Here is a 23,778-nt window from a genome sequence, read left to right on the forward strand (position 1 = left end):
GCTAGAGGTTGTACTTCTCTCCAACAAGGTCGGCCTGTGGTTGGGCCTCGGCCCTTTCCTCATTCATTCTCTGGCCGCTAAAGGTAATTCCTTCACACACGCTAAAGAAATGTGCTGTAATTCCTATACACCTCACCTTTGGTAGTGTTTAGAGATACTGGAAGAGACATCTGCCATGGAAGCTTTCATGTGACATGATGCCTACCGTGTTTTCCTTAATGCCAGTACGGAAATGCTACACCTACGCGAATAACCGACTACGGAATTCTACTGACAAATCTTCTTCCTTAGTTTCTCACCTGATTTTTTTTAGAGTTTTTCTCACCTGATGTTAAATCCTGGGAAAAAAATGGCGCCTAGCGCGCTCCTTAGTTTTCTCCCCTGTTACTAATCTAATCCCCCGTGATGTCAACCGACCGCTTTCCACGTCAGCCGCGCAAAGCTTTTTTCGCGCCATTTATCCCGTACATGTAGCACGCCTCGTGCCTATATATACGTCCTTCTCCATTTCTCCGTGACCCGTGCAAGCTGGAGCGTCGTAGACTGTAGTCCACCGAGAATCAATGGCGCGAAGCATGGTGCCGCTGCTGCTTCTGTGCATGGCCGCGGCCATGGAGGGCGCGGCGGCGCTGCACCTGTGCGTGGACCGGCTGTACGATAGCACGCAGGGCAAGCACGACGACGGCCTGCCCCACCTGAACCCGACGGAGGAGGCGACCTGGATGGCGCTCCTGCCGCGCAAGCTCGGCGCCAAGGCCGAGTTCGACTGGCTCGCGCTCTACCGGAGCCTCACGCGCCACGCCGGCGGCGGCGGCGCCCCAGCGGAGTTCCTCTCCCAGGCGTCCCTGCACGACATCCGCCTCGGCCCCGGCTCCATGTACTGGCAGGGCCAGCAGACCAACCTGGAGTACCTCCTCTACCTCGACCCCGACCGCCTCACCTGGAGCTTCCGCCAGCAGGCCGGCCTGCCCACCGTCGGGGAGCCCTACGGCGGGTGGGAGGCGCCCGACGGCCAGCTCCGCGGCCATTTCGTAGGTCAGTCGCCGCCGCCACCTCCGCCCGTCTCCTCATCTCTCCGTTCCGGCCACAGTACATTTCTTGCATTTCATCTGAGCAAGGTGTTCGTGTTCGTCCGCAGGGCACTACCTGAGCGCGAGCGCGCACATGTGGGCGAGCACGCACAACGACACCCTCCGGGAGAAGATGGCCAGGGTGGTGGACATCCTCGACGACTGCCAGAGGAAGATGGGCACAGGCTACCTCTCGGCTTACCCCGACGAGGCGTTCGACATGTACGAGGAGCTCTCCGAGGCCTGGTCGCCCTACTACAGCATCCACAAGGTCGATCCCCGCATCAAAACAAAAAACACCATCCAACTTTTAGTGTGATTTGGTTCCAGTTACTGAGAAAAACTCACATCATTCATGTCATGTCACTTTGCTTGCTGTTTTCTGACAGATCATGCAAGGCCTTCTGGACCAGTACACGTTGGCCGGGAACAGAAAAGGCCTTGGCATGGTGGTGTGGATGACGGATTACTTCAGCGAACGTGTGAAGAACCTGATACAGACGCACTCGATTCAGAGGCACTGGGAGGCGATGAACGAGGAGACCGGCGGACTGAACGATGTCATGTATCAGCTGTACACTCTGACGGTAATATCGTACTATCATTGCAACTAGTAGTGTTTTGTGATCTTCGTTCCGGTTGTGAGCTTGTGGTGTATGTATCAAATCCTTATGAGTTGTTTTCTATCTCTGCAGAAAGAACAGAAGCACCTGACGATGGCCCATCTTTTCGACAAACCGTGCTTCCTCGGCCCCCTCAGCCTTCATGTCAGGAGAACTTTGGGTTTCATTTTGATTTCGGAGGTTTCACAATTTTTAAGCAACGGTTCGGTGATGCCGGCCTTTTTCTTTTCAGGGTGATGATATAGCAGGGCTGCATGTCAATACTCATATTCCTGTCCTAATCGGTGCGCAGAAGAGATATGAAGTCGTCGGTGACCATCTTTACAAGGTAAATTGAAATTTCTCTTAGAATCGTTGGCAAAGACCTCCACCTTGATGGACAACGTCATAGTCTTCATCAACTTGTAACTGTGCAACTATCATGTCACAGTACCATCCATTTTTCAAAAATTTGGTGAACTGAATACTGAACTAACCCATGGAACAGGACATTGCAACATTCTTCTTTGACGTTGTAAACTCCTCCCACACATTTGCGACAGGAGGCACATCTACCATGGAACACTGGTGAGCGATAATACTTACCTATCACCATATTTCCGCCTTAGGATTTTTTCCCGCTCAAGTTCTTTGCAAATGTCAGGCATGACCCGAAGCGACTAGTAGACGAGATCAAAATCAGCTCGAACGAGGAGACTTGCACCACCTACAACTTGCTTAAGGTCAAGTGTTGCACTCAATCTACCATCACAGGTGTTAACAATTCTCCAAAAAGACAGATTCTGAACCTGCCTTTTGCTGTGCTATATCCATTGCAGGTGTCCCGAAACCTGTTCAGGTGGACGAAGGAAGTCAAGTACGCCGATCACTACGAGAGGCTGCTCATCAACGGGATCATGGGCAACCAGAGGGGAACGCAGCCTGGTGTCATGATCTACTTCCTTCCCATGGGTCCTGGGCGATCCAAGAGCATCAGCGGCGGGCCCCCTTCCGGCCTCCCTCCCAAGAACCCAGGAGGGTGGGGAGGTCCAAATGACACCTTCTGGTGCTGCTACGGGACAGGTAAATTCTTCAGTACCCGCAGAAGTGATCTTGTTGCTGCTACTGCTGCTGTTGTTTCTAAATCAAAGATTGAATTGACAATTGACAGGGATAGAGTCGTTCTCAAAGTTGGGGGACACCATATACTTCCTGGAGGAGGGTGAAGTGCCGGGGCTCTACATCGCTCAGCACATACCGAGCACCTTCGACTGGAAGGCGGCAGGCCTCACCGTCGTGCAGCAGGCCAAGCCACTGTTGTCAACGGATTCTTACTTTGAGGTTACAATCTCCATTTCTGCCAAGGTAGCTTCTGAATGACACTCTCAGCCATGGTGCTTAGCTAGGCCTGCAGCCTCTTTGACCCAAGCAAGAATTAGTATGACATTTTTCATCTGTTTTGCTTTCTAATGCACACAGGGAGATGCCCAGCCAGCAAAGGTGAGCGTGAGGATCCCTTCATGGACATCCACAGTTGACGCAACGGCAACTCTGAATGGCCAAAAACTCAACCTGACTTCTGCAGGTAGCTTCACTGATGAACTACTGATATTTCATATGTGTACAACTATGAGAAATCCCCTGCTTAAAGCTTATCGTTCTCTCGCAGGTGATTTCCTCACCTTGACAAAACTCTGGGGCGATGATACCTTAGTGCTCCAATTTCCCATTAACTTGAGAACCGAGGCAATCAAAGGTATGAAATCTCAGACAGTGTCTGAAACTCTGAATCTTTCTGGGAAGAACGTTAGGCGTCTTCTGAACTCAAAAAGAGTCTGAAACTGTAGTTTTCTTTTTCAGATGACCGGCCGGAGTATGCATCCATCCAGGCAGTGCTGTTCGGGCCGCACCTCCTCGCCGGCCTGACACACGGCAACAAGACCATTAACGCGACCGAGCACTCCAACGACGGCCTGACCCCGGGCATGTGGGAGGTGGACGCCAGGAACGCCACCTCCACGGCCGACTGGATCGCCGCGCTCCCTCATCAGGCGATCAACTCGCAGCTCGTCACCCTGACGCAGCAGTCCGGCGCGCAGACCTTCGTCCTGTCGGTGTCGGCCACCGACGGCACGCTGACAATGGACGAGATGCCCGCCGCCGGCAGCGACGCGTGCGTGCGCGCCACGATCGTGGTCGACACGTACGTGGTTGACAGCACCGCCGCTGAGCACGGCGCCGCCGCTCCTGTTCTGCATGGGCCGAACGTGACGATCGCGCCGTTCGACAGGCCGGGCATGGCGATCACCAACGGCTTCGAGGTCAAGCTGCATCCAGGGCCGGAGGCCCTGTTCAACGCCGTGCCCGGGCTGGACGGGCTCCCCGGCTCGGTGTCCCTGGAGCTCGGCACCAGGCCAGGGTGCTTCGTGACGGCCCCCGGCGGCGCAAGGGGCTACCGCGCCGGCGACAAGGCCCAGGTCGGCTGCCGGACGAGCGGCGGCGACGACGCGGCGTTCCGGAAGGCGGCGAGCTTCACGCAGGCGGCGCCGCTGCGGCGCTACCACCCGCTGAGCTTCGTGGCCAAGGGCACGGAGAGGAGCTTCGTGCTGGAGCCGCTGCGCAGCCTCCAGGACGAGTTCTACACCGTCTACTTCAACCTGGTCACCGCCGCCGCCGACAGCTGAAAGAAACGCGCCGCTGAAGCGCTGACCCTCCATGTGAAACTGGGAGGGCCGACAGACCAGAGCTTCAGTTCAGAGAGCGGCTGCAGTCTGGCTCTGGCAGTGGCAGTGGCAGTGGCAGAGACATGTGCCACGGCCACACAATTACTACATGTACTGTTGGAGTAGCACCTCCCATCACCAAAACAATAGTAATGCTGTTGCATGTTCCTCGAGTGAAAACAGTGTTTGTTGCATGCATCGATCTCGGTGTAAGAGCGGCCCGTGTGTGATGTGGTTGAGATTTCTCGAGGTTGGCCAAGATCTTGATCCATGCACCTTACATTCATGCCGGGCCACCATAAGTGTCGTCCTGTTAGGTGCACATATATGGCAGCATTATTGTTCATGTGGGCGTGTGGTACAATCCTCTATACGTAGGCATATGGCATAGCGTGCCGTGATGCACAGAGTGTGTAGGTGTGGTCACGACACGAGAGCTTTTGGCCGCCACGGCTCACCTCACCCAAGCAAGAATCTTCAACCCCCAGCCACAGATAAATACGAGTAGTAACAATGAAGAGAAGAAGTGAAAATGGCGGCCATCATATTCAAATCGTTTTCTACCGCGGGCTAAGCTAGCTTGCTTTGTACTGGCCCGCCGCTACTTACATCACGGGAATGCAACGTGACAAAGGGGACGCAATGTGACAAGGCGCCGTGTGTGCGTCACGTGATGGATCGCCGAGTAAAACCGATAAGCCAGCAGCAGTAGAGGCCTCGTTTACTCCTCCCGTGTTTGACTGTGCGTCGTCCGTCCATTCGTTCGCTTGTTCGTAATAGCACATTGAATTTCTTGAGACTTAAACGCTGTCTTTTTCCTGTGGACCGTGGTCGCTCTCGCACGGGCGCGGCGATAAAAGCCTCCGGGACTCTTGAGGTTTCTGCCCACAGCCACACCGCCGCTCCGTTTGCGTCTGCGTGTGTGCTTGTTTGGGTAGTGGTTGTGGAGTGGACTGGTGGTCGCTGAGCCAGGGGGGTGCCTTATCCTGGCAATGGCCTCGGCGCCGCCGCCGGCCATGGCGACGGCGACGGCGGTGGCATTGGTGCTGCTGTTGTCGTCCGTGGCGGTGGTGACGGTGGTGGCCAAGGAGTGCACGAACGTGCCGACGCAGCTGTCGTCGCACACGGTGCGGGCGCGGTTGCAGAGCACGCCGGGGGCGGAGGAGTGGCGGTGGCGGGAGCTGTTCCACGACCACCTCAACCCCACCGACGAGTCCGCGTGGATGGACCTCCTCCCCCTCGCCGGCAGCACAACGGCGGCGGCGGCGGCGGAGGAGTTCGACTGGGCGATGCTGTACCGGACGCTCAAGGGCGGCGTCGGCTCCTCGGCGGCGCAGGCCGGGGCAACGCCCTCGTCGTCGTCGTTCCTGGTGGAGGCGTCGCTGCACGACGTGCGGCTGGACCCCGGCGACGAGGTGTACGGGCGGGCGCAGCAGACCAACCTCGAGTACCTGCTGCTCCTGGACGTGGACCGGCTGGTCTGGAGCTTCCGGAGGCAGGCCGGGCTGCCGGCGCCCGGCGCGCCCTACGGCGGCTGGGAGGGCGCCGTCGTCGAGCTCCGGGGCCACTTCGTCGGTACGTAGTCCATCACATAACCGTGGTATACAATATCCAACCAATTCTCTATGTGGCTCGCACTCGCCATTCGTGGAGGTCGATCGTGGGGATTTATTAACCCGGCCGTTAATTCTCTGTGAAATTCCCATGAGATTCCTGCGCTGGTTCTCGTAAAGCAGCAGAAGGATTCAAGATGTTCCCTAACTACCGTGCATGATTGTTTGGATTGGATGGAGGACGAGGCGGTTCATGGCTACGGCCTATATATCAGGCCCGGAAAGAAAGCTCAATTCTGTCCGATTGTGATAGATGGGCCGCGGGGTTCAGGGTTGGGTAGAGTTTTGGCCCATGAAGATAAGATCGGCTGGCTTGTCTAACCCCAATTCTTTGATAGCAACACTTGAGGAGTATGTTTGTTTGGTTATCAATTTAGTTGTTTGCTAAAAACAAATCAATTTATTAGTCTAGCCTTTGCTATTTGTTTGGATGGTTTTGGAATTTACTTATGTTGGTGCCAACTTGCTTAATGTAGTTCATTTATTTACCCGCAAAAAAAATGTAGTTCATTTATTTGTCATAGCCATTGCTATTTGTTTGGATGGTTCTGGAATATTTGTTATGTTTGTGGCAACTTGCATACACCAGTTCATTTTCAACATTAAATGGGCACGCACAATTTTAGCTATACTAGTAATTTGTACGTGCTTTGCACGTTAGATTATCATGAGTAATCAAAATACTAAATCATTTAAAGCAAAACTAAATTTCCTATCTTATGTTTAAAATATCATGCAATTTTCAAAAGTAAATTTGTATTTTCGTGTGGGAACTCGTGATATTTCTTTTGCTCTTCACATTAAACAACAGTAGCACAATGAATTCCTATAAAAAGAATGCTTTAGATAAAGCATACATTTTTGTCAAGAGAAATGTTATTGTTGGTGGCATGTTTGTGAAATCATTTATTTTTTAAATTCAAATTTGAAATATAGAGCAAATTAGTTTGATGCGGCAATTTTCACTTCTTCTAGTCAGAGGTTTCTTATAAAATCTATTTCATTTGTGTATCCTTACCTCATAGCGTGTTAAATAACTTAACATCATGTTAAGAAAAATGAAGTAAAATCTAAATAAAAAATTTGTACTGGTTTTTTGAATATTTCTCTCAGCGACCAACAGTATTGCCATGTGTACATTCTTTTCTCGAAACTGCTCCACAAACGATGTTTCTGCCCGATCTATGCACGACGTGAAAATCCAGCGGCCGGTACCCTGCTCATTCATGCGCATGTCCGATTGGATTTATGTGTTGTGTGTGAATCGTCTGAATTCTGTCGTCCACATAGCACTGCTGTTCTTTTCTTCACGTGCAAAAAGAAAAATATATGTACACTCTTTTCTACAGCAGACAGCACACTACTTTTGAGAAAAGTAAGAAATGCTTCCATGCATGTAGCAGTAGCACTCCGTGAGAAGTAAACTGATACTGTAGTACTATATGTTGCTAGCCTCTACATGCACTTGTCTAGATTGTTCCAGTCTACGTAAATACTCGTTGGTGGAATATTTAATTCTTCACTTCAGTAGACCGCTCTAGTTGCAGGCGAACAACTCGTCCCTGACAAGTCTGGAAGCTCCAGATTGGCAGCGTTTTGGCGCGCGTCCGTACAGCGCGAATCCGGAAAACATTAGCCGTTGGATCAATTAAGTCTGGTATTGATAAACGGTAGAGATTCACCCAGTGTAACAAATCAACGGCTAAGAGTTTTGCTTCTGCAACACGATGGACGGGTAATCCATGTTCAAAAATTGATGTACTATAGTAGTAGAGATTTTGGCAGGGTGACTGTATTTTTTTTAAAAATCGCAGGGTGAACTTGGGCTCAAACAAGACATATCATACGTGTCTCTAACTCAAGATTTTAAGTAAACCATACAAATTAGGCCCAGGATTTTTTAGAAGTTACTACAAAAAATATCCACCCGAGTAATAATAATCGAACCAAAATGGAGCGGCACCTGAGTTTTGTGCGCAATGCAGGGCACTACCTGAGCGCGGCGGCCAAGATGTGGGCGAGCACGCACAACGGCACGCTCGCCGGCAAGATGTCGGCCGTGGTGGACGCCCTCCACGCGTGCCAGCAGGCGCCGGCCAACGGCGGCACCGGCTACCTCTCCGCCTTCCCCGCCGAGTTCTTCGACCGCTTCGAGGCCATCCAGCCCGTCTGGGCTCCCTACTACACCATCCACAAGGTACACACATCATACAAATACAAGCAGCCATCGCGTACTCTGCTGCGAAACTCTGCTTCGTCACCGAGGAGTGAGGACTGACCTTCTCGCTGTGTTTCTTCCTGGCAACCGGGGAGGTCAGATCATGCAGGGCCTCCTGGACCAGTACATGGTGGCCGGCAACGGCAAGGCCCTGGCCATGGTGGTCGCCATGGCCGGCTACTTCGGCGAGCGCGTGAGGAGCGTGATACAGCGGCACAGCATCGAGCGGCACTGGACATCCCTCAACGAGGAGACCGGGGGCATGAACGACGTGCTCTACCAGCTCTACGCCATCACGGTAATCTTGCCCCGTCACCGTCTCTTTCGCTACGCGTGTTGATGGCTTCATGCTGCCTCTGCCCCTGATGCTGATATATGTTTGCTCCGTTCGCCAGAATGACCAGAGGCATCTGGTGCTCGCCCACCTTTTCGACAAGCCGTGCTTCCTGGGATTGCTCGCAGTTCAGGTCTGATGAGCTTCCTTTTGCCCTGTGGCTTTCTGACACTTGCTCTGCATTTTGTTCATGGTTTACTAAACACACTCGAAGCATGAGCTACATGTTCTGAATGGTGTGTGTTCTTCGCGTTTCCTCTCCAGGCTGACAGTCTTTCGGATTTCCACGCCAACACGCATATTCCAATCGTCGTCGGCGGACAAATGAGATACGAGGTTACCGGCGATCCTCTCTACAAGGTAAAAAAAAAAGTTCCTCCAAGTCTGCATTTCTGGAGTTTAAAGTATGAATTTGTTTCGGCATGAGTTGATTCGGGTGAGAGTGAGACTGACAGTAACATTCACTAAACAGGAAATCGCAACATTCTTCATGGACGTAGTAAACTCTTCTCACACCTACGCAACCGGCGGCACGTCCGTCAGTGAATTCTGGTATGTAACTGATTCCAGAATGATGGCAGAAGTTTACACTTTGTCTTCTGTCGGGAGTTTCATGTCTGAAATGATTTTGCCAGGTTCGACCCGAAGCGTTTAGCCGAGACTCTGACCACTGAGAACGAGGAATCGTGTACTACATACAACATGCTCAAGGTGATCTACATCCTCATCTTCTGATCACAAAAATAACTCATCATCCCAAGAATCTCTGCTAAAGAAATTATGCAGGTATCTCGTCACCTCTTCAGATGGACGAAAGAGATCGCGTACGCGGACTACTACGAGCGCGCGCTGATAAACGGCGTCCTGAGCATCCAGAGAGGGAGGGACCCGGGTGTCATGATCTACATGCTGCCCCAGGGCCCCGGAAGATCGAAGGCAGTGAGCTACCATGGCTGGGGGACGCAGTATGATTCGTTCTGGTGCTGCTATGGGACTGGTAAGCAGCAGGCATATCTCCTAGTTTCAGAACTGGAAACAGAGATGGCACTGAATTGTCTGATCTGTTATCTGCAGGGATAGAGTCATTTTCCAAGCTTGGGGACTCCATCTACTTTGAGGAGAAAGGCGGCAAACCGGCGCTATATATCGTTCAGTACATACCGAGCACGTTCAACTGGAGATCTGTAGGCCTTACTGTCACTCAGCAAGTGAAGCCCCTCAGCTCCTCTGATCAGAATCTTCAGGTTTCGCTGTCCATATCGGCGAAGGTAAAGCAGAAGACTTTTTCGATGATGATTCGTTGGAAAGGATAGGGGTTTAGTCAATCTGCTTTATGCCGCGCAGACGAACGGTCAGTACGCGACGGTGAATGTGAGAATTCCGTCGTGGGCATCTCCGAATGGTGCGAAAGCAACTTTGAATGACAAAGATTTGCAGATGGCATCTCCAGGTACGTTCACAGGCCACTAAGATTTGGCAAATGTTTGATGAAAAAGAGGCTTGATTGTTCCAAGTTCTAACTCAATCTCTGCTTTATCAGGAACCTTCCTCTCAGTCACCAAGCAGTGGGGTAGTGGTGATCACCTCACACTCCAGCTGCCTATTAGCCTGAGGACAGAAGCTATAAAAGGTCTGAAAATTTTCACCTTCTTTTTTACCTACTATGCATCAATGTATTTCAGCTTGAACGGAGGAACTTGCAACTTCATGCGTCCACAGTTATCGAACTCACTCTGACATCTGCAGATGATCGGCCGGAGTATGCGACTCTCCAAGCAGTCCTCTTTGGGCCATTCCTCCTCGCCGGCCTCACGACCGGAGACTGGGACGCGAAGGCCGGCGGCGCCGCCGTCTCGGAATGGATCACCCCTGTCCCGGCATCGTACAACTCCCAGCTGGTGACGCTGACGCAGGAATCCGGCGGCAGCACCTTGGTCCTCTCCCTCCTGTCGACCGCCAAAGCCACCTCCCTGACGATGCAGCCGCGGCCCGAGGGCGGCGGGACCGACGCCGCCGTGCACGCCACGTTCCGTCTGGTCCCCCAGGGGCAGGGCGCCCCGCCGATGGGCGAGCGGCGCCACACCACCAATGGCACCGCCGCCACGGCGACGCCCGCCTCCGCGCTGATCGAGCCGTTTGACATGCCGGGAATGGCAATCACCAACAACCTGACGCTGTCGGCGGAGAAGGGCCCGAGCTCTCTATTCAACGTCGTTCCCGGGCTCGACGGGGCGCCCGGTTCTGTCTCCCTTGAGCTCGCGGCCAGGCCGGGGTGCTTCCTTGTCACCGCCGGCGCTAAGGCGAATGTTCAGGGCGGCTGTGGCGGCGGCACGGGGTTTTCCCCGCAGGCGGCGAGCTTCATCCGGGCCGAGCCGCTGCGGCGGTACCATCCGATCAGCTTCGCCGCCAAGGGGGCGAGGAGGGGCTTCCTCCTGGAGCCATTGTTCACCTTGAGGGACGAGTTCTACACCGTCTATTTCAACTTCGGCGCCTGACAAATGAACTAGTCTAGTCTGGTGTACCGAATAATTCGTCAGTAGGAAACTGAAAAATTCAGTTGTTCTTCATTTGTATGAACGGATAAGAATCTTCTGATTCTGCGAATGAAGTTTTGGCAGACGAAAAAAAATAGTCTGATCTCAGGGAAGCTTCACCAGAATTCCAGAAATAATTTAAGAGACCAAGTGGTACGGGCTGGTGACAGCGATGAGCCCGTCGAAACGTTCAATGGCAGATCCAAGAGTGAGGGCAAGAGAGAGAGAGAGAGACCGTGCCGCCAACGGAGAACGGAAAACAATGCGCATAGAGCAGTAGAAATCTAGGCAAGAAATTCTTGGCAGAATGCAGACCATGATCGTAGAAGCCAAACGGGCAAAGACGACGCAGCGGACGACTGCGCCTAGAAACCCATCCCAGCGGCCAAACGCAGACCGCCGCCACTGCATTTGGTCCTGGTTCCGTGTTCCAACCTAGCCAGCCAAAAGCTCCTACACAAGACGAGCATGACATGCCAGAATTCTCCAGATAATATCAGACACCATCTCACAACCAACCTCACAGAAGAATTCCACCAACATCTCACCTGACACTGAACTTCTATCTTATGGTGGAGATAGCCCAGCTGCACAGGTGTGATGTAAATTTTCTCAGGGGCCAACTGGTCTGACTATCATCAGGAAGAAAGAAACTACTGACAAGGGCGAATGACCATGGGTACCATAATAACAGACGACGACGCTTACTCGATACCATTACCGGTTGCGACTGTAAGACAGACAGACAAACATCAGGAGGAAACAGCAGTACATTACAGAGTGCTAGCCAAAATGCGAAAGCCACAATACCGTTACCGTTCCGCCGCGCAGAGAGACGACCATAAATAAAGCTTACACAACATAGCCAACAAGGAGACCGTTCGGACCTGGGGCTGCCGCCGTGGCGCGTGTGCCATGCATCACGATTGCCCAACAACTAGGATTGCAGAAGCCAACATGATGAAAGGATAATGCAGCAAAGACGCACGATGACGAGGTAGCGCAGATTTGATTTGGGACCTTATGTTCTGCCGACCGTAGGGAGGCCCCTTCCTAGATCTTGTCGAGCTTCTCCGCCTTCACCACCGGGTTGGCCTTGGCGATGGCGTCCATGGCCGCGGCGCGGTAGTCAAACTTGCACTCGTGCTTGTCCGAGTAACGGTGCGTCGCGCAGTACAAGTTCCCGCACCGGCAGTTGAATCCGGTCAGCCCAACCCTCTTTCTGCAGGTGCTGCACCGGCTTGGGCCTTTGGGGTTCTCCATCGCCGCCTCGCTGGGACCGGCGATATCAGCAGGCTGTGCGGTAATAAGCGTCTTCGCCTCAACGTGAGCAACTGCCACCGCCGTGCTGCCAGCAGCAAGGTGTTCTTTCGCGGCATCGCCACCGTTGACGATGCTGTCGAAAGAGGAGGCAGCCAGCTTGGCCTGCTCCTGCTTCATCGCCATCTCCTTGTGGCACTTGGAGCACATGTTCATGGTCGCCGCACTGCCAAAGAATCCGCAGTTATTGACGCAAAGGATGGGACCCTCCCGAGACTGGCAGCCGGTCTCCTTGTGCTCCATGGCTTTGATTTAACTGGAAATCAGACACAACACGGTCAAGACAAACACTTGACAAGGGTTATTATAAACAGCACAGGCACAAACTGTATTTCAGACAATCGCTGCAGTATTGGCAATTTACAGATGAACATGGTATAATCTTCACATACACGTTTTGGCCTACTGAATCCAACTCTGGTAAGTGGTAAAGCAAGTTGCTCTGCAAAGCATCTTATCTTACAAAAGGATAGTGGTGGCTGCTTGGTCAAAACACCGAGCTGAAGGTACTACCACTAAACGATGCAGCCTGCCTGCCTTATAATTAGCCAACAGCGGCCTAATCACCTACCGGCATCAGAGCAGAGCAGGGCAGGGGAAATTAATTCTAAAGAAAGGCCCCGACTTTACGACGCTTTACGCAACAGCGGCAACAAATCCGTAAAGTAGCAAACCGTATCCGCGCACTAACTTTTGCGAAAGCGGCCGCATCAACAACCGGGTGCCGCAGCGAACACACCGGACGGATACGTGTAAAGGAGGCCGGCCGGCCGCCTTTACTACTACACATCGGAGCGCCGAATTTGGCCACGGCTCGTCGCCGTTCTACAGAATTGGACAGCAGACCAACAAATCGGAGCGGGCCGGCGGCTTCTATGGCGGCCGGAGGAATCAACGGCCACAGATAAAATCAGGACTTTTGACCAGGAGAAATACAGGCACGCAGGCTACCACAGAACGTCATAAGAAAGACAGATGATTGTCACCGGGAACAGAGGGTCCCCGAGCCACGAACCTGATAGGAGGAAGCCCTCGTCGCGATTCCTCTCCGGCGATCCCTGCAGAGAGACCCAACAAAAATCATCAGCGACGAAAAGTTATGGGGGGAAACGAGCCCGGATCGGCCGAGCCGGAGCCCTAAATCTGGAGACGGATCCGGGGGAGAGGGCGACCCGTGGCGGAATCCGGGGGGGAGGGTAGGGGTACTAACCCTAGGAGGGGGAGGACGAGGAGGCGAGGGGAGAGGAATCGCGAGGAATTCGGTGGGCTTCGAAATGGGGGGCGAAACGTGGGGAGGTGGGCAGAGAGATAAAAGGGAGGAGGCGCAGGCGGAGGCAGGGGGTGGAATGACAGGGGTGCCCCTCCAGGGGCCCCGCGCCGATTTTTTCCTTCCCATTCTGCGGCGGTCCCCGCCGTTGGATTGGATTGGATTGCCGCCTGGAGCTTTTCGGATCGTTTTCTCAGATTTTTTTTCGGAGGAGGAGGCAGGAGCTTGGTTTGTGCATTGTTTCCATCGAGCGTTCTGATTTTAGGATCTTTTTATTTTTTATGTGGTTTGGCGATGACTTGTCGCTCGGTTAACAAGGAGAGGGTGATGGACAAGGGCAACACCAACTCCAACGCATCACTCTAATCGGACGTCCGTCCAGTCCCGATTCTGACATCCTGATTTTATTCGTTTGGGTCGGTCAGAGGATATTGTCCGGTCGAGCCTGGCCAAATCTGGCCGCTATGGACGCATTTCGCCCGGCCGCCGTGAAAACTGAAATAGCCCCCGCGCCCATAGCCACCATGCCAACGTCCATAGTTCATGTTGGTCGAGGTGCCTGATCTTTGTAATGCAGACTTGGCCGCCGCTTGATTAATAAATTCTCTTTCTCCTCGCAAAAAAAATAGTTCATGTTGGTCGGAGCGTTAGCGGCCAGCGTAGATGCCCATGCCTGCCTAAAAAAAATCACCCAAGGTTCACGCCGGCACATTTGTTAGCGCATAAAAAAAGGCCCTAGTTCATGTCTCGCGGCCCCTAGTTCATGTCGGCACACAAGCCGGCATACAAAATGATATCGCTCATGGCCGTATTCTAGCTCGAGCATCACCTTTTGCTTCTTCTTGGACCAACCTCTTCTCTTCGGGGATATCTTGCTCAAGTCCACCGTCATGATCTCCACTCCTTCGCCAAGGACGAAGCTAGAAAAATATATTTGTTGGGGTAATGTCTATGGCAATGGGGTCATCTTCAATAAATACATAATGTTTAGTACTAAATTAATGAAGGATTTTCTAAGTTCATTGGGATCAATTGACCCAAATGCCTACAAGGCAGCTTCATCTCTGTCCTTCGCAATGAAAGCTAGCGCCACTTCTTTTGCTTTGGTGTTCGCGTTGGTCGCCTCAATCTCGAGCTTCTTCGTTTGGACAGCCTTCTCAATCTCGGGCTTCCTTCTTTTGACGGCCTCCTTCATCTCGAGCTTCTTCGTTTAGAGCTCCTTGTAGACCTTCATTTGCTCCTCTTTTTCTTGGCGCTTCTTCTCGTCCCTTGCCTCCTTTTAGATCATCATGCCTTGCAAAGTTTCTTGCAAAAGCGAACGATATCTCCTCACGCTTCTCGTCCACCTTGGAGTTGGTCTTGCCCCTCGGCCGCTTCTCTCCTTCTTCATGCTCAACAACGGGCGCCGGACCTCCATTCATCTTTTGGGAAATATATTGCTCTTTAAACTTGGGGCAATCTTTGATGATCGGCCAACAATGGGTTAGGATGAATGTGTTGGAAATACGGCCTACAAACAATAATATTTATATTATTATATTTCCATATTCATAATTAAAGAGTTCATACTCTATGTTATAACTGTTATGATCCTGGAATATGCGATTTAGTGGAAAACTCATATGCACGTGTGGAATGATAAACAGTTAAATAAAAGGTTCCTAGTATTGCCTCTGGGACTAGCTCAAGTGCTGTTGGTGATCACGTTTTTCTGGATCTTAGGATATCTTAAGTGTAAACAATAGTCCTAAAACAACATTGAGATTATGACGTTGGAAGAACGATCATATTGAATCGACTCAAAACTTTTCTGTTATGAATTGAGTTTATATCGTCTGTATTCAATTGTAATAACACAGAGTGTTAACATGTGACTTTGCTCCTTAGACCATGAGAGTATCATAGCCACTTCTTACTGTACGGTGAAGTTTGGGGTTGCTCAAATATCATCTATAACATGATGATCATAACGACAACTTACAGGCTCATCGGAAAGTTTGACAAGATACTAGATAGCTCGAGAGTGAGATTTGCTCCTCTCACGATGTAGAGGTATTCTTGGGGCCTTCTCGGTGTGACGGCATCTATCATCGTCTGGCTAGGCACAGGTGACTACGTTACGGGGATGCCGGAACACGACAACGGGAAATAAGAACAAAACTGGCAGCGAGGATAACGGTATAGTGAGCATGTGATGACCCAAGAGGATACCAATGCATTCCGGGCTTTGTGAAGTATCGCGAAGCAAAGGTAAGATCCTATGATAACCAAAGGTTCATGATACCTCCTTTTATTGATCCGATATGGGAACAAAAAAGAGTATCCCACACCTATTTCCCCAGAGGTGACCCTGGGTTATCAAACCCACGAGAGGAAGACTCCCTTGAAATGATGGTCTCTAGCAAGCTTTTGTCAAAGTTTCAAATCCAGCTTTTGACTGGATCGACAAAAATATTATGATTCAAACACTTATAATAAAAAGAGGTACGGGTATGAGGTCTTATGCTTACAACCTTGTATTTCCGCGGGGATCACATAGGATATTAATTTGTGTGTTGGAAGTCACCCATCGATGATGTGCTTGTTACTGATCGAAGTGGGGGATGTGTCCAGATAACATCTTGGCCGGCACAAGTCCTGCATCAAGAATCAGTTGTCCTACCGCGGGCCCTATCCATCACATGGGGTTGCCTCGATAATTAAGATAATGAAATCAGACAAGAGCTTTGGGCATTTAATGGCCACACCTCATTTATCCCCAAGGATATGATCCATGTTACCCTACTGAACCGTACTGGCACCGGTGTCTAGTATAACAATTCACGGTCTCCTTGCTCCTAGCCTCACCGGTGCTCGATCTCGATGATCCTGGGTACCTGCAGGGGTGAAGATCGTGGACAAGACAAGAGACATTGATACGTCTCCAACGTATCTATAATTTATGAAGTATTCATGCCATATTTACAACAATTTTATATGGTTTTGGTATGATTTGAATGGAACTAACCCAGACTGACGCTGTTTTCAGCAGAACTACCGTGGTGTTGTTTTTTGTGCAGAAATGAAAGTTCTCCAAGTGAGCTGAAACTTTTTGACGATTTTTTGAACAAAAGAGGAACTAGAAGCTCCGTGGGGGGGGGGACCAGAAGGTGAAGGAGGTGGCCACCACTGATATCTGCTAGAACTACGTCGGTATTTCCCCAAAGAGGAAGGGATGATCCAGCACAACAATGGTAGGTATTTCCCTCAGTGATGAGACCAAGGTTATCGAACCAGTAGGAGAACCATGCAACACTACATGAACGACACCTGCACACAAATAACAAATACTCGCAACCCGACGTATTAAAGGGGTTGTCAATCCCTTTCGGGTAACGGCGCCAGAAATTGGCAAGTAGACGGGATAAAAATATGATAGATGGGATAAATAGATCTCAAATAAAATAAAGTGCAACAAGGTATTTTTGTATTTTTGGTTTAATAGATCTGAAAATAAAGGCAAATAAGAATAGATCGCAAAGGCAAATATAGTAAAGAAGAGACCCGGGGCAATTGATAAACGAATTACTATTGGGTAATTGATAAACTAGTGGCTTCTCTTGAGAAAAATAGCAAACGGTGGGTAAATGAATTACTGTTGGGCAATTGATAAAACTTCAAATAATCATGACGATATCCAGGCAATGATCATTATGTAGGCATCACGTACAAGATTAGTAGACCGACTCCAGCCTGCATCTACTACTATTACTCCACACATCGACCGCTATCCAACATGCATCTAGTGTATTAAGTTCATGGAGAAACGGAGTAATGCAATAAGAACGATCACATGATGTAGACAAGATCTATTTATGTAGAAATAGACCCCATCTTGTTATCCTTAATAGTAACGATACATACGTGTCGATTCCCCTTCTGTCACTGGGATCAAGCACCGTAAGATCGAACCCATCACAAAGCACCTCTTCCCATTGCAAGATAAATAGATCAAGTTGGCAAAACAAAACCCAAATATCGAAGAAGAAATACGATGCTATAAGCAATCATGCATATAAGAGATCAAAGAAGACTCAAATAACTTTCATGGATAAAAAGATAGATCTGATCATAAACTCAAAGTTCATCGGATCCCAATAAACACATCGCAAAAAGAGTTACATCATATGGATCTCCAAGAGACCATTGTATTGAGAATCAAAAGAGAGAGGAAGCCATCTAGCTACTAACTATGGACCCGCAGGTCTACAATGAACTACTCACGCATCATCGGAGGGGCACCAATGGACATGATGAACCCCTCCGTGATGGTGTCTTGATTGGATCTGGTGGTTCTGGAACTTGTGGCGGTTGTAATTGATTTTCGTTGAGTCCGCTTGGGTTTCCGGAATATTGGGGTATTTATAGAGCAAAGAGGCGGTGCGGGAGGCCACCGAGGCGGGTACAACCCACCAGGGCGCGCCTGGGCCTCCAGGCGCGCCCTGGTGTCTTGTGCTCACCTCGGGCTCCCTCTTCAGTACTTCTTTGGCCCACTAGATGTCTGGTCCAAAAAAATCCACACAAAGTTTCGCTGCGTTTGGACTATGTTTGGTATTGATTTCCTGCAATGTAAAAAACATGCAGAAAAAAACAACTGGCACTGGGCACTATGGCAATAGGTTAGTACCAAAAAATGATATAATGATTGTAAAACATCCAAGAATGATAATATAATAGCATGGAACAATAAAAAATTATAGATACGTTGGAGACGTATCAGCATTCCCAAGCTTAATTCCTGCTCGTCCTCGAGTAGGCAAATGATAAAAACAGAATTTTTGATGTGGAATGCTGCCTAACATGCTCATCACATATTCTTTCTTTGTAGCATGGACAATTGGACTTTTATATGGTTCAAAGCAATAGTCTAGTTTTGACATGAGGATTTCAATACTCAAGCATATCAACAAGCAACCATGTCTTTCAAAATATCAACGCTAAATAAGTTATCCCTAGCCCATTATGCTCAATCATTGATCCATTCATGAAACACACTCGCATATTACCTACACCCAATGCTTTATAAGAGAAGATGGAGACTCAAATGAAAAGTAAAAATTGCATAAAGTAAAATAAAGGCCCTTCATGGAGGGAAGTAGGGATTTGTAGAGGTGCCAGAGCTCAAAGCGAAAAAGATAGAGATAAAACATTTTGGGAGGCATGCTTTTCCTGTCAACGAAAACGACAGAGTAGTTCCCAATACTTTCCATGCTAGATATATCATAGGCGGTTCCCAAACAAAAATTAAAGTTTATTCCTTTTTCAACCATACTTTCACTTTCCATGGCTAGCTGTATCCACGGGCGCCTTCCATACCAACAGTTTTCAAGCAATTTATTATTTGACAACATAAAGTAAATTCATTTTTCATTTCGGGACTGGGCATCCCTAATACCTTTGCCATACTCGTGTGCAATGACAAGTGAATAAACACTCATCTTCAGAATAACATATCTAGCATAGAAATATATTAGCCACCCCCTACCGTTTCATGAGCGGTACGAGCACACAAAAGAAAAATTTATTTTGAAAATTAGAGATGGCACATACAAATTTTCTTAGAACGGTGAAAGAATACCGCATATAGGTAGGTATAGTGGACTCATGTGGCAAAACTGGTTTAAAGGATTTTGGATGCACAAGTAGTGATCATACTTAGTGCAAAATGAAGGCTAGCAAAAGATTGAGAAGTGACCAACCAATAAACGAAAAATCTCATAAGCGAGTATTAAGCATAACTATCACCGAATAATGCACCACAAGTAGGATGTAATTTCATTGCATAACTATTGACTTTCGTGCTTGCATAGGGAATCACAAACCTTAATACCAAAATTCTTACTAAAGCATAATTACTCATCAACATGACTCACATATCGCATCATCATGTCTCAAAACTATTACCAAGGATCAAGTTTATTTTGTCCATCTTCATGAAAGTTTTTATTGTATCCTTCTTGGATATCTATCACTTTGGGACTAATTTTCATGTGTTGCTTTTTATAAGCTCAAACAAATATAAGTGAAGATCATGAGCATAATATTTCTTTCTCTCAAATTAATTTAAGTGAAGCAAGAGAGAATTTGTTCAAAAAAATTTACGAACTCTCAAATAAGTCTAAGTGAAGCATGAGAGAATTTCTTTAAAAATACTAAAGCACACCGTGCTCAAAAAGATATAAGTGAAGAACTAGAGCAATTCCATAGCTCATAAAGATTTAAGTGACGCATATAGAGCAATTCTAACAAGTCATGGCATAATTTTGGCTCTCTCAAATAGGTGTGTCCAGCAAGGATTCATGACTTAAAATAAAAAGCAAAACAAGCAAATACTCATATCATACAAGACGCTCCAAGCAAAACTCATAGTATGTGACGAATAAAAATATAGTTTCAAGTAAAATACCGATGGTCGTTAGAAGAAAGAGGGGATGCCACTCGGGCATCCCCAAGCTTAGTTGCTTGCTTCTCTTTGGATATTAGCTTGGAATGCCATGGGCATCCCCAAGCTTAGGCTCTTCTTACTCCTTATTCCTTCATCCATCGTAACATCACCCAAAACTTGAAAACTTCAATCACACAAAACTCAACAAACCTTGGTGAGATCTATTAGTATAAGGAAGCAAATCACTACTGTAAGTACTGTTGCAAACCCATTAATACTTTATTATTGAATTATATCTACTATATTCCAACTTTTCTATGGCAAAAACTCTTCAAATAAAACCATAGAATCATCAAAACAAGCACACAACACAAAGAAAACAGAATCTGTCAAAAACATAATAGTCTGTAGCAATCTGGATATTTTGAATACTTATGTAACTCCAACAATACTGAAAAATTAGGACCACGTGAGCAATTTGTATATTAATCTTCTGCAAAAAGAATTGGTATTTTATCACGCTTCTGTTAAAAATGAGAATTATTTTTCTGAGCACAAAAGTTTCTGTTTTTCAGAAAGATCAAATCAACTATCACCCAACATGATCCTAAAGGCTTTGCTTGGCACAAACACTAATTAAAACACAAAAAACACAATCATAACAGTAGCATAATTGTGCAAACACTCAATAACAGAAAGCAAAAGACAAAAAATGAATTGCATTCATTGGGTTGCCTCCCAACAAGAGCTATCGTTTTATGCCCCTAGCTAGGCATAAAGCAAGGATCTAAGTATTGTCATCTTTGTTATTATTTTCCTTGAGGGTGTTTTTTTGGGAGGTTTTGTAAAAACAACGTTAAACATATTATCCATAGAAACTTTAGCACTATTAAGTTGCTTATCATCATAACCCCTTTGATTTCCGGCAACAATCCAAGAATAATGTTGACTAACATTATTGAAAATTTGTTGGATTATATCTAAAACAGGAAATTCCTTTTTAAGATTCTCATCAAAGATTTTATTATCCCCAAGCAAATTTCTTAACGCATAATCACTATTGTAAAGAATTTCATCTATCACGGGCTTTGCACAATTCATACCATAAAAAACAAAGATTTCCCTAGCTTCCCGTATTATGTAGTCAAATTCATTCATAAGAACGAGAGTGGCCAACTTTTTAGCTATAGGATTGTTTATAACGGGTAGCTTAAAAAACAATCTTTGCAAAGTAGGATGAGTATGGATAAATTTACTTTCAAGTATCAGAACTAATGCTGAAATAGCTTCCGCATAGGATCTAGTCCTTCTAAGTATCGAAGCATCATCAAGACTTAAATTTCCAACATAATTGAAAAATTCTTGGATACGTTCTTTTCCCATAACATTCCCTTGCCCCAAAACATAAGTTTTAGCATCCAGATTGCCAGATCATCCAATTTTAGGAGTAAGTCCATCATCTGTTTCTGCCATACCAAAGTCACTCATGATTGCAAACAAAGGATAGATTTGACGAGAAAACGGCAAACGAAAAAGAAGGTGAATAAAACGGAAAATTTTTGTGAAGTGGGGGAGAAGAAAACAAGAGGAAAATGACAAATAATGTAAATTGAAAGGAGTTGAGATTTGTGATTAGGAACCTGGTAGATGTTGATGATGTCTCCTCGGCAACGGCGCCAGAAATTCCTTTTGATGTCTGCTAGAACTACGTCGGTATTTCCCCAAAGAGGAAGGGATGATGCAGCACATCAACGGTAGGTATTTCCCTCAGTGATGAGACCAAGGTTATCGAACCAGTAGGAGAACCACGCAACACTACGTGAACGACACCTGCACACAAATAACAAATACTCGCAACCTGACGTATTAAAGGGTTGTCAATCCCTTTCGGGCAACGGCGCCAGAAATTGGCAAGTAGACAGGATAAAAATTTGATAGATGGGATAAACAGATCTCAAATAAAATAAAGTGCAACAAGGTATTTTTGTATTTTTGGTTTAATATATCTAAAAATAAAGGCAAATAAAAATAGATCGCAAAGGAAAATATAATAAAGAAGAGACCCGGGGGCCGTAGATTTCACTCGTGGCTTCTCTCGAGAAAAATAGCAAAAGGTGGGTAAACGAATTACTGTTGGGCAATTGATAAAACTTCAAATAATCATGATGATATCCTGGCAATGATCATTATATAGGCATCACGTCCAAGATTAGTAGACCGACTCCTGCCTGCATCTACTACTATTACTCCACACATCTGTTGGAAATATGCCCTAGAGGCAATAATAAAATGGTTATTATTATATTTCCTTGTTCATGATAATTGTCTATTGTTCATGTTTTAATTGTGTTATTCGGAAATCATAATACATGTGTGAATACATAGACCATAACATGTCCACTGGTAGAAAAAAGGCCTTTAGTCCCGGTTCGCAAAGGCCTTTAGTCCCGGCTGTGCAACCGGGACTAAATATGCGCGACTAAAGACCCCCCCCCCTTTAGTCGTGCCTCTTACGAACCGCGACTAAAGGCTTTAGTCCCGGTTCTCGTGGCTAACCGGGACTAAAGGCCCGTCCTTTAGTCCCGGTTCTGGTGGCTAACCGGGACTAAAGGCCTCCTCCGCAGGTTTAAACCTGGTTTTTTTGCGAATTTTTTTTATTTTTTTTTTATTTTCAAATTTCTGAATTATTTTAACCTCTAATCTCTAATCACCACCCTCATCACTGCTCAATTTATCCTCTAATCTCTAATCACCCCTCATCATTCCAAATCATCTAACTTCCCGGACGGTCACCCATCCTCTCACTACTCCAGCCTGAGCACGCTTAACTTCCGGGTTCTATTCTCCCTCGTTTCCAAGTCTGCACTTGTTGTTTTCCTGACAATAGTAGGATGTCAATTCTATTAACCCTCAGGAATTTAGCTTGAGCATGAAGTGACACATTTCACTGTTTGAGTTTGAAACTATTGTTTTAAAAAACAATAATTATTTAGTGACACTAATATTTCTGGAATAATTAGTTTGACCACAGTTTGAATTTTTTGAAGTGACACATTTCACTGTTTGAGTTTGAAACTATTGTTTTTAAAAAACAATAATTATTTAGTAACACTAATATTCTAGAATAATTAGTTTGACCATTGTTTGACCACAGTTTGACCACAATTTGAATTTTTTTGAATTTTTTTGCCTCTCCAGATCTTAAAAGCCCCGTATCTTTTTTCTGTTAGGTTTTTGAGGATTCTAAAAATGTTTAACGGGGTTCCCCCCGTTAAATTCGGATGTATCTTTTCGAGTAGATGATTTTTCATATAAAAAACTTTTTCATCCGAGTTCGTATGCAAAAGTTATGCCCATTTTAAGAATTTCCAGAGAGATTTTGCAAATAAAGTGGAAATTCATATTTGTTAATTTTCCAAACAACTAGACCACATATCACATGAGAAACTTATTTTATTTTATTTTTTTTGACATTTCCATCATTTTCTTTTGTTTTTTCTAAAACTGAAAAGGCGATCCACAGGGGGGGGGTAGAGTTTGAAAATGAGGCCTCAAATCCCTTTACTCGCGGTTGGCCAGACGAACCGGGACTAAAGGTCTAAACCTTTAGTCCCGGTTCGTCTGGCCAACCGCGACTAAAGGTTCGGGCCATTAGTCGCGGTTGGCCAGACCA

At 47.4% G+C, this 23,778-nt stretch overlaps 3 protein-coding genes across 4 annotated transcripts; 2 read left to right on the forward strand and 1 right to left on the reverse strand.

Annotated features, from left to right (window-relative positions):
- The first annotated feature begins 511 nt into the window (after positions 1-511).
- Positions 512-4,575, forward strand: LOC109763017 (uncharacterized). 2 transcript variants are annotated; one of them, XM_020321890.4, is made up of 12 exons: positions 512-1,035; positions 1,139-1,341; positions 1,460-1,657; positions 1,766-1,837; positions 1,926-2,021; positions 2,181-2,260; positions 2,337-2,415; positions 2,512-2,755; positions 2,844-3,037; positions 3,152-3,257; positions 3,342-3,428; positions 3,533-4,575. In XM_020321890.4, the coding sequence occupies exons 1-12, from the start codon at positions 564-566 to the stop codon at positions 4,354-4,356; spliced, it is 2,655 nt and encodes an 884-aa protein (XP_020177479.1). In that variant the 5' UTR covers positions 512-563; the 3' UTR covers positions 4,357-4,575. The 2 variants fall into 2 exon arrangements, with proteins under 2 accessions (XP_020177479.1, XP_020177478.1); XM_020321889.4 differs by having other exon boundaries at positions 3,152-3,428.
- A 662-nt stretch (positions 4,576-5,237) lies between these two features.
- On the forward strand, positions 5,238-11,290 carry LOC109763014 (uncharacterized). The gene is made up of 12 exons (XM_020321885.4): positions 5,238-5,970; positions 7,994-8,205; positions 8,327-8,524; positions 8,622-8,693; positions 8,825-8,920; positions 9,033-9,112; positions 9,196-9,271; positions 9,347-9,557; positions 9,635-9,828; positions 9,905-10,010; positions 10,101-10,190; positions 10,307-11,290. The coding sequence occupies exons 1-12, from the start codon at positions 5,388-5,390 to the stop codon at positions 11,053-11,055; spliced, it is 2,667 nt and encodes an 888-aa protein (XP_020177474.1). The 5' UTR covers positions 5,238-5,387; the 3' UTR covers positions 11,056-11,290.
- A 484-nt stretch (positions 11,291-11,774) lies between these two features.
- On the reverse strand, positions 11,775-13,796 carry LOC109763015 (zinc finger A20 and AN1 domain-containing stress-associated protein 8). The gene is made up of 3 exons (XM_040394435.3): positions 13,625-13,796; positions 13,430-13,472; positions 11,775-12,670 (listed from the first exon to the last, which is right to left on the reverse strand). The coding sequence occupies exon 3, from the start codon at positions 12,655-12,657 to the stop codon at positions 12,148-12,150; it is 510 nt and encodes a 169-aa protein (XP_040250369.1). The 5' UTR covers positions 12,658-12,670; positions 13,430-13,472; positions 13,625-13,796; the 3' UTR covers positions 11,775-12,147.
- Between the last annotated feature and the right edge of the window lie 9,982 nt (positions 13,797-23,778).

The sequence above is a fragment of the Aegilops tauschii genome, chromosome 7 (assembly GCF_002575655.3).
Source record: "Aegilops tauschii subsp. strangulata cultivar AL8/78 chromosome 7, Aet v6.0, whole genome shotgun sequence".
NCBI classification, from domain to species: domain Eukaryota; kingdom Viridiplantae; phylum Streptophyta; class Magnoliopsida; order Poales; family Poaceae; genus Aegilops; species Aegilops tauschii.

Coding starts and splice junctions, on each gene's coding strand:
- LOC109763017 (XM_020321889.4), top strand. CDS start 564: ATGGCGCGAAGCATGGTGCCGCTGCTGCTTCTGTGCATGGCCGCGGCC. Junction 2,261..2,336: donor ACATCTACCATGGAACACTG/GTGAGCGATAAT, acceptor TGCAAATGTCAG/GCATGACCCGAAGCGACTAG. Junction 3,429..3,532: donor GAGAACCGAGGCAATCAAAG/GTATGAAATCTC, acceptor TTTCTTTTTCAG/ATGACCGGCCGGAGTATGCA.
- LOC109763014 (XM_020321885.4), top strand. CDS start 5,388: ATGGCCTCGGCGCCGCCGCCGGCCATGGCGACGGCGACGGCGGTGGCA. Junction 9,113..9,195: donor ACGTCCGTCAGTGAATTCTG/GTATGTAACTGA, acceptor TGATTTTGCCAG/GTTCGACCCGAAGCGTTTAG. Junction 10,011..10,100: donor TTTGCAGATGGCATCTCCAG/GTACGTTCACAG, acceptor CTGCTTTATCAG/GAACCTTCCTCTCAGTCACC.
- LOC109763015 (XM_040394435.3), bottom strand. CDS start 12,657: ATGGAGCACAAGGAGACCGGCTGCCAGTCTCGGGAGGGTCCCATCCTT.